Below are 15534 nucleotides of genomic sequence, written 5' to 3'. Positions count from 1 at the left end.
TTTTTTCTTTCTGCATCTGCATAGCTACAGGGGCTTGCGTGATGTAAATTTCTTCATCTGTTCATGTCCACACAATGACAGTGCTTTTATGACAATGTCGACAGATGTATGAACATGTCTGCCTGGGCTCACACCCATAAAATGAACAGAACTGTCCCTGTATTCGCGATGTTTTTGATATTAGAAGGTGCATGGCTAAATCTGCCTTTATTTGCTACACATAGAGAGGTGACGGTAAATGAGAGGAGACGGCATGAAGTAAAGATCCTGGTTGGACTCCAGCCGGCGTTGTTATGTTATTGTTTTATCATGCTAGGCCACCAGGACCACTAACATACTTTACAGTAGATAACAGAAATAAATTTGACTGTCACCTGACAATGATTGGTGAAAGGTTTCTGGTTGTTAATCAAGCCACTAATTATTTTGTTTCACGTGAAGTTTTGAGCTGAATGTCAGTTACATCCTCCAAGGCTTTCTCGTACACTGCTGTCACTAAATGTCATTATGATTGGTGTTCATGTAACACTGTGCTAGTGTGAATATAGAACATGCTACTAGAATTAGTTAATTTAATTAGACAAAAGACGAAAATGTTTTTAGTCTGTTTTTTAACACTGTACATTAACTTATTTATTTATTTATTGCTGTTTTGTGCATGGCTGCATTTTGATGTATTTTAGCTAACAGCAACCTACTCACCATTATGCAAATATGGTTAAGATGCAGAAATTGCAAGGTTGAGCACAGCAGATATCAGCAGTCAGGTGACCATCTTTAGTGCCTTCACTGCACTTTCTGGTACTTCTCTAGTACTTCCCATAGCATGGTCCATACCCGGGTTTTGTACCACGTATTAAAAATAATTTTTAAGGTTTGTAGTTATTCATTTAGCTGCAGCTTAATACATGTCAACAGACACACTCCATTAAACACTTTCTGTTGTAACCTAGCCCAGTCTATAGGCTAGTGGTGCAAGGGTTAGAACGATGACAAGAGATCTGATTCCCGCTGCAGCCACCCAGCCTTGTTTAAAATGTATGCACTTTACCACGGCCTTTTCGGGAAAAAGAAGCATTAACCAAAAGTGGCATATGTTATGTCTATATACTGAGAAGCTCCCTGCTGTGTCCTGTCGGACTAGAGCTTTCTGGGGGGAGGGTAAGAGACAGACCAACTCAAAACCCACGGTTTGGCTTTTGTACTGCCGCGGTCTTTGCAGGGCAGACAGCCCTTCAGCTTCCTTCACAGCCCCGTAGCTGCTTGTGACGTCAAGCAGAGCGTGTTCTGCTCTACCAAGGACATCTGTCTGTAAGCGTCTGGGGGTCCACGAGCAGCCCCTCAGGCCAGGAGGAGGGAGGGATTGGAGGATGGAGAGAAAAGCCTTTGTTAAAAACAGCAGAGATGGAGAACGGCAGGTTGGCCATCATGGCTCCTGCAGCTCACCCCCCTCTTCACTCCAAGCGTATCAGAACGCTCTAAGGTTCTTGCCGTATTTTGGACATTTTTGCATCATAAGGGAACATACACTCTTTCTTCTGTGTTGAGAAAAAGCCCTGATATTTCTTATTTATGTCTTGATGGACATTTTTACCGATCTATTAAGGGTACAGAGCTTGAAGTTACACAAGATGTTGGAAACAGTTAACTAAAAATAGTAAGACAGACAAATGGATGTCATTGTTTTCAATCGTGTACATTCATGCATGTTCTCTTATTTTCTCTTTTGAATCTATTTGTAATAATGATAAAAACCAAACCATGCTTAGAACTGATTTGTTCTTACTTACAGGCGACAGCATGTGTAGTGTGCTGGTATAAAAAACATTGGATTTCATCCAAACTGAAAAACTAAATAGTGAATTAGTGAAAACTCCATGTTGAGAAACCAATATATTTTGAAAGATTTTATTTGAATGCTGTGTTAATTATAGATATAATTCACATTTGCAAAAGGGCCATAATCAGTTCAGTCAACAAGGCAATAACAAACATGTAATAATGTTGTATAACATTATTTAGCTTTCATTTTACTCAGCCCCACCTTTTAGTTTGTTCGCTCTAGCTGTACTGATTCAGCTGCTGTGTGTTAAACCAGCCGTCTACATTGCTGATAAATATTAACTTCAACTGCCCTCAAACTAGAGGTCTTAGTCTTATTTAAATGTGATTTTGAAGAATCTTCCAGGACATAACCCCATGACACGAATAATCTGATGAATGCCTGTAATTTGATATCCAGGGCCTGGATTTTTCAAGCATGTGAAGTATTCATAGCAGGAAAAAAACATATTGTTTTTTTGGGGGGTAATTTTATGTTGTATTTTTTACTGTCATAAAACATTGGGTGATGTTATTTATACTCAAAGGAGAGCTCTGACTTCTTGCAGTGTGTGTTGAGGCCAAACCCAACAGTGTATTTTTAGCTGTAATCAAACTTTCAGTGCAGATTAGGAGTGACTCTGAGAGCCTTGATGATCAGAGGTCCTAATCTGATTAATACCATTTAGACCTTAAATGTTTGCACTTGCACATTTTGTCATCAAAGTGTTAACTGATGCACATTTTGTAGGGCACTCAACATGTGTAAGAGAGCTTTATGTAACTGCGACAAGTGTTTCCCCGGATGCATTTCCCCACACAGACCATAACATCATTGCCTGGCATTGTGCTTTTTGCATCAAGACTGAAACCTCTTTCTAACAAAGCTGTTGATTGATTCTGTCGGGTACCTTGAAAATGTTCTACATCTCCTGACCTTTGCTAATAATTTGACTTTACAAGTTCCAGTTCTCTGCTTTAAAAGGGCACACAGGCAGACTGGAAGCACTGGTATTTACGTGACTTTGGAACAGCAGATATTTGTGTGGTATCATTGATCGGACCTGGCAAATATATGCATCCTGCCAGCTGGTTATTCTTGGAGCCTCAGACAACTTTCTCTAGTGACCGTTGCAGTTTTTGGTCATGACTGTACCTATGGCTTAACGTTGCTGACAGGGCAAGTCCAGAAGGTAATGAAAGATTCTTGTATTCACAGCAACGGTCTACATTTTCACAGTTTTAACTTATCAAAATGATGCCTTGGTGGCTGACTCTCTAAAGTCATTTAATAGACCAACAGTGCAGGTCTTTAAAATCATGACGGGTTCCATAACAGACCAATAGTATTAGTAAAGAGGCATATAGACCCTCACAAAAAGCATTTTTAACAGGGCAGTTGCTTAACACCAAAAAATAATAACCAAAGTGAATGGCTCCAACACCTCATGTCCAGTTCAGGACAGTTTATGACAGCAATCTAAAGTCTGGATCTGTTCAGAAGGCAACTTGTGTCCACATTCCTTCAAAGGTAGTACTTCATTGCATTTGTGCACTTTTGTGTGTCTGGATAAACATACTTCATATATATGTTATGTGAATTAAATGGTGGTCGAAACGGCTCCTCATGGAAAAAGATTCTATCAAAGTCTGGCCCGGCTCTAGCTTGTGTCAGTTGGCAGTCATTAAAGGAAGGTAGACCCGGCACAGTGGCACCAGATTGAAATCAGAAATCAGTCTCCCTATGTCATGGCGGGCTCTTTATTGACGGGAAACACAGACTGGAGGGTTGCAGATGGTAAAATGAAGTCTTCATTTATCATACAGTCATAAATCTGAAAATGCAGGCAGTTGCTGTGGGCGCTGGGAGCCCATGCCTGGTGCCAACTGCCAGGCGGAGATGCCGGCATCCTGGTGCCATCAGTGAGATAGCGGACCTCTCTCTTTCTCTCTCTCCCCCCGCCCCCCCCTTTCTCTCTTATTCTCTCTTCTGCTCTATCGCTCTCTCCCAGCTCACTTTGCAGCGGGATTCTTTAAGGTCAGGCCTCCAGAGATTTGTGTGTTGTTTGTGGCAAAGCCTAATAAGGTTAGCATTGATAACATTAATGCTACATTTGCCATGTGGACAAGGGCAATAATCATCCGCAGCCTGTTTGCCTCATCCAGCCACAATCCCGTTTGTGACTCTGTTATACCCTCTGTCTCCATTTGCATAGTATTAAGAGCCTCGACACTGCTGAGAATCACTCCATGGACTTGTCCATACTATTGTTACTAATTAGAATTTGTTTTCACTACAGTGTATTCACATTTTCACACCATCCATTTTAAAAATGGACAAATAAATGTGGTTTAGATATTCAGCTGGTTGGTACCACTGCTATTATTTCCCTACTTTGTGTTGTCAGCGTGTTTGAATCTTTCAACAGTTCCGCCGTGCTAAATATGAAGTGGCAACACCCTAAAGGGCATGCCTTGCCACCGGGGTTTTCGGAGAAAATCAGAGGCAACCGCATGCACATTTTAGATCAAACTTTATACACCAAAGCAACCTTTTACACAGCGCCATCTGAAAGTAACATGAAATTTTCCCCTGATCAGACAACATACATGCCTCACACAAACACCAGCATCCAGTGAACGCATGCTGAGAGATAACATAAAAGAACATGAAAGACATGAAAGCACACATTGATTGTCCCTGTTCTCTTCAACCCAGGCCTCTCTCCCCCAGCAGGCAGGCACGCAGGCAAGCTGGTGGGTAGGCATTCCCTGTGCTGTGGCCAAGAGTGATAGGCACGTGTGTGTGTGTGTGTGTGTGTGTGTTTGCATGTTAGAGGGAGTGCTGACACCCTCTGTGCCATGGCCCCAGGCCCTCACACATCCACCTAATACAAAGGGCAGCTCCCAGCAACGCTGGGTTCCCCCTCAGCCCTGCAGGTAGACATGACATTACCTTGGGCGGTACTTCCCCACAACTTCCCCCTTATACATCACGAACTGCAAAAATCACAATGGGACCATGTGACCACGCACACATACACACTCAGTCTTTGACAGAAGCTCTGTTAATGGCTGACAACAGGCTTCCATTTTGTTCAGCTCAGGAGAGCTTATATGGACAGACAGGAAGGAAGAAGAGGGATATCTTTCTCCGTTATGCCTCCTCCTTTTTTAAACATACGATCCAACTCTTCCCTCAATGCTCCCTTATTCTCACCAGGTCTTACAGCACTCTAAAATGTGACAGCATTTAATTTTATCAATACATCAAGGGATGTAAAAATTGGTGTAAGATTCAATTTTTTGTTTTGAGACATTGAATGTACTTGAATTTGCCAGTCTGGCAATGATGATACCTTGCATATGACTTACTTACTAACCCGAACAGATGCATGTGATACTGGGGCGACGTTGCACCGCATATCGTGTAAAGGGTACGGTTATTTTCTAATCTTTGTGTCATCTTCTCCAGATGCAGCAACAGGAACTGGCCCAGATGAGGCAGCGAGATGCCAACCTTACAGCACTAGCCGCCATCGGACCCCGCAAAAAACGCAAAGTGGATTCACCAGGAGCCACCCCATCAGGGACAGAGGTAAGAACCAGACTCACCTAATGGCTATATTATAGTTTTTTGTCCATATTCACATGATGACTTGATATTTACTGTCAACAACAAAACTGTCACCATCAACTTTTTTAGAAATATATATATAAAAAATATATTCCACCATTCCTGATAGACATCTGAGCAGAGCAGGATTCAATGCATTCGTGGTGATGAGGAGGTGTTAGTCTCTTACCACCCTACTGATGATACTATAACAATAAACATAATGACAACCTGCCTGCTGGGCTTTTCCAGGACAATGTATTGCTGAAGTTTTTTTCTTACAGTGTATCTTTTTGTGTAGACAATGGTAATTTTCATGGTCCTGTCATCCCTGACTGTGATGGTTCAAACATGGATTGTTGCTAGATATGCAAAACATGAGTCACCGAATATGTATCTGTGAGACGGTGAATCAGAAATAATCCATAACTGCAGGTAAAGCAGCGAAGTCCGATTCCAGCTGCTGGTCAGAAAGTTGTTTGAAAGAAGTTTTTGTTTTAATGCAGTGTGTTCTGAATCTAATTACCGTGCTGTTGTTCGGAGACTTTAGGTCGTAAGCACATCAGTCGCTTTCTACAGAATGCTGCAAACCTTTCATGCATGTGTAGGTCAGGGTGTGTGGTAAACAGAAACTCGACAGTTGTAGAAGATTTCTGATATTGACTGACGCTGCTCCTAAGACAGTTAATGAATACTCTCAGATAGGATGTAGTATTAGGGTTAAAGATAATGCAAAATCACAGCAAAGATTTCTTGCTGCTCACTATACTGTCTGCTTTTTGTTTAGTTGTTCCCACTGTTCCCTGATAATTTGGCATACTTCATGTTTGGAACTCTTCTTCACCTGCTCTCGTTTTCTGCCTGTTTTATTTATCTGCCTAATAGCTCTTGTCATAAATTCTTATATATCAGTGTTCAACCACACATCTTGTTATACCATATTTTCCCGTTGCAGAAACAAGATTAGTGCCTCAGTGCCAGCCAACCAATGTTACACTAATCATTTCTTCCAAAAAAAAAAACAACAAAAAAAACAATAAAATCAATTGTTTACATTATGTTATCTATCCAGGCACAGCCTCTGTAACCCATTTACTCACTGCTGATAGAATAACATGGGGCCTCTTTTGGTGGAAGATGTGATCACATCACCGTCCACTCTTGGGACTTCCTTTATACCAATAGGCTTCTATTTTAATGCCTTTTCAAGTTCATTTAACTTCACACAAAAATGTCCTATTGTCAACAAAAGTTTTTATAGTGCAGAAAAAAACAAGCATGATCATGAACGCATAATTTAAGTACTTCATTGTTTGAAGTTATGCAATATATTTGAGATGTATTTGAAATGTCAGAATGCATAAGACGACATAAAAGTGGAGACTGAAAATGAAAATAAAACTCCCTGAGGGACTATGACCCTAACCTCTCCAACAGTTTTCTCTCTGTCTGCTCTTCAGTTGTCATGTAGAAACCAGTTTGACATATTATATGATCTAATGTTTACTGAGGTGAACACAATGTGAGAGGATAAAATGCTGAGAATATTTATTTTTCCATTTTTTTCTGCGTTAAGTGGATAAATAACTGCTTACTGGTTGATTGGTTGAGTCTGTGTCGGTTGTTGCCATGTTTTGCACTCAAACGTAGTTGTAACTTGTAGCAGATTATCCTGTATGAATGAGTGATTTATAAGCACATCTGAGAGCAACATTCACTCACAAAGGTGCCATGCACAACACAATCACACACAAAGAGACAAATGAGGATATGAAAAGCAAATAACTACAATCAGAGGCTAAAGAATAGGGGTTATATCAGTGGATAGCAAATTGGAAAATAAAAGTAATGTGCCTAGTTCAAGCACTAAAATAGGATTACTTATAGCAATATTAGAGATGATTGCATGAAAATAGAGGAAATATTGGGAAAACATGATCTGCTGCATCTGGAATTACAACAATAAGATGCCACAGATGGGCTGGTTGACGGGTTACTGTCGTATTCATCAATATTTCACTGTCCACGTGACCAAGTGAAGTCATTGAAATGAATGAAAACTCAGATGAGATGAAGCCTTCCCTTCATTCTGTTCCATCTGCATGTGTTCATATTTATATTTTGCTGGGTGGCCACAGATCACAGACTGAGAGCGAATTCAGTTCCAGCCTGGCATCCTTATTCCCACAGAATCGAGCTGATTGTGTGTTTCTGTAACTGAGGTTGTGTGGTGAGGGAGCTGTGAAGTGCACTGGTGGGTTGGCGACACAGTGTGCAGCCCTCTGAACCATTGTTCTCATGTTTATTCATCTACAAAGTGGATGAAGATGAACAAATCTGAAATCTCCGATTAGAGTCACGAGCCAGTACCTTTCTGGAGGCACCAGGGAGTGGGTTGGTTTTGTGGACGGGGTTCTTTGTTGGACTCCCTTCCCCCCAGCTTTAGTTTTTAGAGCCATTGTATTCTTAATACCACACATCCTCTTCATGCTTAACCTTTTAAGAATTAACCAAGTTTAGAAATCTGTCTAATAACCCAAGCTTGGCAATTTTGTTAAGCTGGTGCACATGATCTAGATGGTAGGAAATATCTGTGCATGGTAGAGGGAACATGGTGACATACTCCCATGTGACTTGCCTAGTCTGTTCTTAATTAAGCTGAACTGTATTATTATAAAGAACCGTCTCCTCTTTGAGGTTCCATAAGCAATGACTTGAGCATCGTCTTTCTCCAGCACAGGGTCATTCATGAAGTCATGCACAGTTGCTGTACCAAGTCACATTTTCCTTTAGGCGGGAGGGGAAACATTTAAATTCCACATATTCATCTGTAAATATGATGAATCTAAAATAAGACTGAATTTTGAATGTCAATTGGTCATTTTAATAACCTGCTTATCGAGTTGCATCTTCACATCCTTCGCTTAGCAGCAATATGCTGCAGAGGAGCATAGTAATGCACCCGGTAAAAAAGCATAAATAACAAAATAAAAGCATTACTTCTGGTCCTTGAGTGCAGTGCCAACCTCTTTCAGAATGTTTTACCCTGATGGGTATTAGCCCGCGACCTTCTGCTGCATTCAAAAAAAGCTGCTTTCTCAAGCTGCTTTCCCAAATGCAGTTACACAACATAAACATGAATATACATTATACTGGAGTTCTTTCTTTTTTACCCATTTTTTTCAATGTCCTGTTCATGTTTAATTAGAGGGGCATAATGAAGTGAAGCTACAGTGTGCCCCTCCTCTGGAGTGATTGCAGAGGGGGCGGAGGAGGAATCTTAACTTATTTTCACTTCGTTTTCACCTCCTCACATTTCTTCATTTCACATGGGCTGGAAGTGCCTGCAGCCTTCTCTTTCCCTTCTCCAGAGCAAAGTGAATGTGACTTTTCTAAGGGGGTCACAGGATGCCTGGAGGCCTGTGGGTGTTACTGGACTGTTGCCTGCTCTCAGCTTCACTGAGGGGCTTGTCATAGATTTCATCTCCACAGAAATGAGCCGGGGGGCCCTGGCCAGGAGCACAAGCAGCCAACGTTATGAAGGGCCCGTGCTGATTATTTCCCTCTGACATCGCATCCTGAGCTTTCCGCATTAATCCCAGACAAAGGCAGCCCTTCAGTGCTGTGCCAGAGTTCAAATTAGGAGCCAGATAATGGCCTTGTTGAGATCCTGCTCTGTTCACCGAGAGTCAGAGCTCCTGTTGAAATCCTCCTCTTCAATTTTCCTTCCCTCCTGCTTGTTCTTTTCCTCATCAGACCACCTTTTCACCATGTTCAGACTGTGACGGAATTCAGGTGACACAATTTCGCTCCATTCCCCCCAACCCAACCCCCACTTCCCCTATTCACCCACCTTTAATTTGATGGTGGCTTGGCCGGGCTTGGGCCTGTGCCTGGATGAGGATCGCCACGGGCTGTGAAACTGATAGCCAGTCAAGACTGGAGTGTCTGTCTCCAGCCTGATCTAGTCTGCAGGAGGGAACAAAGGGGGCCTTACAGGGCTCCGCAGGGTGGATTAGTTCCAAGGAGCCAATGGCTAAGGCTGCTGGCCGGCTGGCTGGAAGAGGGCCTGCTGTGGCCCCAGCGGTGGGTCACTACACAGGCAGGGGCCGCACAGGCACACACACTGCTAACAGCCCTCCAGCTCAATAGTCCCCATCCTACAGCCCTAACCCTCCAATCAGCACACGCAGGCTTTTGAAGTTCAGCACAAAAGTCAAGGGTGAGCTACCTTGAAGACGGCGGAGGGATGATGTGCAGTGACAAAGGGCAGCTGAAGGAGGATGGAAATGTGGCAAAGGCTCAGTTTCCTCGAAAACACTAGCTTGGAGATGTGGACATATATTATTATAATGCCTGATTAAAAAGTGTTGAACTATTGAAAAAGAATATCTTAAGTCCTAAAAATGGATTGTTTCTTGTTAAGCACCGAAAACTCATTCACCTCTATAGGAAATGTACAAAAAACTAAATGTGGATCACTGCTAGAAGCTGATTTTTCTTTCATTCTTAGCTATTAGCATCTGCTCAGTGGTATGGTAATACAGCTTATGCACTGCATTGACTGCATACCACACTCAGCTCGTTGCTGTTCTGTAGCCACATCAGTATTTGTATATTGTTCAGAGGGGAGATAAAAATGGATTTTAGCTCATTGAATTGGGGATCGAGCACAGTCTGTCAAATAGAGCGTCATTCTCAACGATTATTCCATCACACACTCTTTATTCTGTCCTTTCACACATTTCACATTATTTGAACACTTCACTCTTTCATTTCCCCCTCATCGATTTTTGTGTGTTATGATTTCTTCTTCTCCCATTTGGTGCATCTTGACTAAACTGCGTGGCTTCTACGTTGCTAGCTTACAAAAGACAGATAGAGACCCCTCAGTACATCTGAGGTTGGAATTAAAGGTTCTGCGATGTGAAATGTGCCTCAGCGCACAATGTCCTGCAGTGTTAAACATGCTCAGAGCTTTGAAACATCCTTGACACATTTAGGAGCTCGTAGTTATCATCCCGCCACTGAGGCCATTTATCACATCAAAGGAAGAGCTTTGTTTGTTGACGTAAAAGCGACAATAGCAGTTAAATTGCCTGGGTTTGTACAGCCACACTGCCTTTCTCGTATCTGTCTCGACCAGGCGCAATGCAAGGGACAAAGGTAGGCGAGCGATTTAATAGTGAGCACAGTCTATTTTTCCATTTGAATTCATTTCACCTTCTTTCTTTGAGGCTGTAGATCAGAAAGAAAGAGTGAGGCAATAGAGTGAGAGGCATGGGGAGAGAGGGGGAAAAGCACAAGGAAAACTGATGCCCTTTCCTCCAGCTAAATTAACAGGAATCATGTGGAAAACAATCTGAGTCTCCAATGAAGGAGGGAGGGGGGGGACCATTAAAATTAGCCCCAAGCTATGGACTGCACCCAATATCACTAAAGCTGCACTCACTACAGATGTGGAGGCTGGCTTACAGGCAAACTATGCTCTGTTCTATAGCTACAATTAAAATCAACCTCGCTGCCAAAAAATAGGAGGGGGATAGAGGGGGTAGAAAGGCAGACATGGAACATCAAAGACAGATTGAAATGTGTAGTCAGTAATAAGAGTGGTCTCCAAGCCCCGAGGTTCTCCACGGTCCCCTTGTTAATGAGAAATTTTGACCTCTGGTTTGTAAGTTAAACTTGTAATCTCGGTTAATGAAGTAAATCAATCCCAACTCGGGAGTGTTCAGTGTCTCTCCCTTTGCCTTCTCCCCGCCAACCTCCCCTCTGTCCTTCTCTCTTGTGCTTTTCTTCGTCTCCTTCTCCTCCTCCTCATGCGTTGCTCCCAGTGTGCCGCCTGGGAGTAAAACGGCCAGGTCTTCAACCAGACAAACAGGAAACTCGTAGAGCACGAGAGTTCCGGAGCTGGGGGGGAGGCGTAAGGACTCAGAGGACTAGGACCAACCAGGCTGTTTGGTTAAGAAGGAGACAGGCCAACTGAGTGCTAGTAGAAGGGACAGCGTGGAGGAAACCATTCGCTCCTCCTCCCCGTCTCTCCTTCCTTTCCATCTTTTTCCCTTCTCTGCCCACAGTCTTCTGGGGATAGCATTTGGTTAAAAAGTCATGCCTGCCTGTTGGTCCAGTAGGAGAAGTGGCAGTAATGTGCAAGTTTACAGTACTCACCACAGCCTCCTCCTGTTTTTACTACCACAGCATCCCTCCTTCTCCTGCTTCCCTCTTACTCTTCTCTGTGTCCAAAACAAACACTTAGTGAGAATTTTTAGTGGAAAAGACAGCTAACTTGACCTTTTTTAAGCTTTCTTAAACATGCGGAGCTACATTTTTGCTCGTAACTATATGGAGACTTCTCAAATCCACTGGGTGCATTGACATTAACCCCCGATTAGCCATTGCATTTGTGTATTTATTTCTCCACTGAAGGAGAATGCAATGACTTTCGTGTGACTTATGTCAGTCTGTAATGAAGCAGAAGGAGTCCTGTGTGGGTTCTTCTTCTCTACATGCTACATAAATATGATTAAAGAGGGTACAAAGAGGCTGCCATTGGTTTCATAATGTCAAGAAGATTGTAATATTAGTTTGACTTCACATCTCAAGGCAGTTCTGTATTTCCAGCGAAGACACAAAGGAGACAGAGTTGAGTCTTCGGAATGGTTACAGGGGCTCCTTGGCTGGATGCCATATGTTCTTAGAGCTTTAACACCGTGCACTTTGCCAACTTTCCCTTCCTCCTGCACAATGTGGAGCACAGTGGTACCCACCAGTGGTTATTGCACTGTGGACTATGGGTTAAATCATTTAAAATACAGCCATATCATTAGCATGAAAAGATACATGTATTTGTTTTTTCTTCAATTATGTGGAATGCATTTATCCAAGTATAGTTCTGTATTGAAATGCACAAAATATGAAACACGCATTTCATAATTACAACTACATATCATCAGAAATACCTGAGTGTCAATTGAACAAGATAATTGCATGTATTACATATGATATGTAATATATGTAATATGTAATTTTGATGTTAGTTACTGCCAAGTACTAAGAAAATGTCACAGTGTGTCAAGGATACAACACAGCTACGACGTACAGTGTAACACACATTTATACGCACAGTTATAGAGAATCATAGCGTAGAGCAGGATCTCAACAACAAGATAAACCGTACGACATATGGATGACGGAATCTCCACTCTTCAGCAAAGATGAGATCTGGAGTGCACAGTTATGTTAAGAGTTACAGTAATCAGGTGCAGCAGTTATTGATTTGACATAAAGCATATATCCCTTCAACAAAGAAGTATCAGGTCACAAGCCAAAGCATTGGACAAAATAATATTTTGAAGTCAGGCTGGCCCCAGATGAAAACGCACAGAATCAACAAAGTGATTACAATTCATCCTGAGGGGGACATAAATGTTTCATGGCAATCTATTCGATAGTTGTAGAGACATTTCACTCCAAACCAATAATGTCATAGTGGTACTTAAGGAAAAGTCAGAAGATCACCAACCGCTTCATCCTCTGGGAACCATGAATGGGTGTACCAAATTGTGTGGCCAGCCATCTAGTAGATGTTGAGTTGTGAAGGGAAAACTTTGACCTGCTGGGGGGTGTTCCAGGGACAGTCAAGATCACCAAAGACATTCAGATTCCTCATCTTGGCACCATGGGTATTTGTAACAACTTTTGGCAGTCTCTCCATTAATTGTCAAGATATTTAAAAATATATATCAACCTCGTGGTGGTGCTAGAGGACAAGTCAGAGGATTGCCAAAGTCATTAGGATTCATGCTCTGGGGACTTTGAATGTACAACACATCACGACAGTCTATCTGTGTGCTAACTTGAGTCAGCATGCCTGGCACAGATGCACACACACATAGGCTGTCCACGCTCCACCTCCTAGGTCATTCAGGTTGCATTATCTAGTGAGTCACATTGAAAGAAATACTGTAAGACAGCAATTAAACATTCTCAGAGAGGGAGAGAGGAATCCTACATATGAATATAGGTATATCCACCATATACCATTCAGACCATAAAAGAAAATGCATGATTCATAATTGCACAGTAACTGTGATACATCAGTTGATGGTGATGAATTGAATTTAGCTGATGGTGCTCCTTCTTAACTAGGAATCTGCATCATTACAATAAATCTCAAGCTATCTTAAGGTAGGTGCACACTCAAAAGCGATAAGAGTATGCACCTACACTAGAGCCTGACACATAACTGGCATTTTTTTGATGAAAATGTTAATGAAATATTTGTAGTGAATGTGTAGTGTAGAGATTTTTGTATTTATGCCGTTGAGGGACAGGTGTAAGGCCTTGGATGGCCTTGTGGTCCACACAGTGGTCTGCGATTCAATGTTGAGCTCTGACTAAGCCTGCTGGGCCTATTCACAACTGGCTGTGAATAAGAGGGCTCAGTCTGGGCTGGAAAAAAAAATCATGACTACAGATTTAGGAATTTTGTAAAAATGTAGTTTATGCAGCTCGTTATTGATGCTTCATTTTTGAAAATTCCTAAATGGACCTTTATATATGTACATAAATGTACACATTCGTGTTAACACTGTAATCTCCCTATTTAGATAAGAACGGCCTATATATCCATATTCGTGGCAAAGTAGTGATCCCCCCTCATTTCTGCCTTTAAAACTTTGCCCTGAAATAATGGTTAAATATACAGTTTTGACAACAAAGTTGAGCCCCAGGCACTTAAAAGATACCCATCTTAAAGAAATTAATTACCTCCCTTGTTAATCTTGATATAATTAAATTTCTGAAGAATGAAATTTGCTGCCTTTTTTTTTTTCCCTCTCCGCCTCGCTGCTATGGAGGCGAGCCGATAATGGCTGGCTCTCTAGCTAGCCTGCTGGCCAGGGACATGGGGACAGCCTAACATCCTGGGCCCCATGCTGTGCTATACCGCACAGTGCAAACCCACTCTCCTCATCCTACGCCTTCACCACTCATAGGGATAGGCAGAGAAAACGCCTCAGTCACTACTTTGCCATTCTGCGCCTGCTTGTGTTTCCTCCATCCTGGAGGAGATGGAAACTCTGGGCCTCCAAATTCTTAGTCTTTAACACGTGATAATGTTTTTGAACGACTTGAGAGTCATAGCGCGCGGGCGCTGCTAATGAAGTTGTCAACACGGAGCCTCTGAAACTTACATGGTGGAGCCCTGGAGAGCCCGGAGAGTTCTTTCTGTTATGGCTCACTTAAGAAACTCCTGTGTCTTTGTGTGACTTACTGTCGTTTTTTATAGGACCTCCTGCGATGCTGTTACATTTAACCCTGATTGCTTTGTGCAGAGCAGCACCGTGGCATTACCAGGGAGCAGTGCATTTTCTTGTCACTATGTATTTAAGTTTGTTTTCCTTTGACTATAAGTTTTATGTCAGCTCCATTGTCAGCTGTCAAGGTTTAAGCCTGAGGAAAGAAAGGAGAAAAAGCTGCAAAATATCTTTCATTAGGTGCTGGTAGGGGGGCAGAAGAATGCCAAGGAGGGCGGAGGAGAGGTGGTATTATGTATGGAGTAGGCAAAATACAACAACTACATGGCAGAAATGTCAACATAGAAAATAATTTGAGTTTTGAGAATCTGATTCAGGACTTTTCATTGTGGAGGTGTATGTTAGCATCCTGTACTAAATAATGGGGCACATCAGCGTCATAGCTCATCTCCAGCAGTTTGCTTTTTCCCTTTTTCCTGTCAAAAACTGTTTTTTGTTGTTTTTTGTATGACATACACACATACTTTGTCAGTGGATAACTTTGATGTCTTTGATTATGTATCCGGGAATGTCACTGGAGATGAACCCACTCATACTGTACAGAGGTTGAACATGGTATGTTTCAGTGCCATTGCTATACTAGAAAAGACTGCAATGCAAAGGTCATCCATTCAACAAATGTAGGTAATATTTCAGCCGTCTGTCGAATGACAGAAAAATACTTAGTGTGTTTGTCAAAAATATATAACCTCTCCACATAACCTGCCGATGGATGACAACTTAATCGTATAGCAGGAATGTTAATTGCAAATTTCAATTTGTTCTGACACAACACGGGGA

The 15534-nt window shown here is 42.1% G+C and overlaps 1 protein-coding gene across 1 annotated transcript in view; it reads left to right on the top strand.

Annotated features, from left to right (window-relative positions):
- Positions 1–15534, top strand: part of LOC121610088 (transcription initiation factor TFIID subunit 4-like) — an 87378-nt gene that overhangs the window by 55119 nt on the left and 16725 nt on the right. Inside the window, exon 13 of the mRNA XM_041942018.1 lies at positions 5297–5419. Coding sequence (XP_041797952.1) covers positions 5297–5419 — 123 coding nt within the window. The remainder of the gene's footprint in view (positions 1–5296; positions 5420–15534) is intronic.

The sequence above is a fragment of the Chelmon rostratus genome, chromosome 1 (genome assembly GCF_017976325.1).
Source record: "Chelmon rostratus isolate fCheRos1 chromosome 1, fCheRos1.pri, whole genome shotgun sequence".
NCBI classification, from domain to species: domain Eukaryota; kingdom Metazoa; phylum Chordata; class Actinopteri; order Chaetodontiformes; family Chaetodontidae; genus Chelmon; species Chelmon rostratus.
Note: the sequence above shows the minus strand (reverse complement) of the source record. Positions and strands in the feature narration are given on the sequence as shown.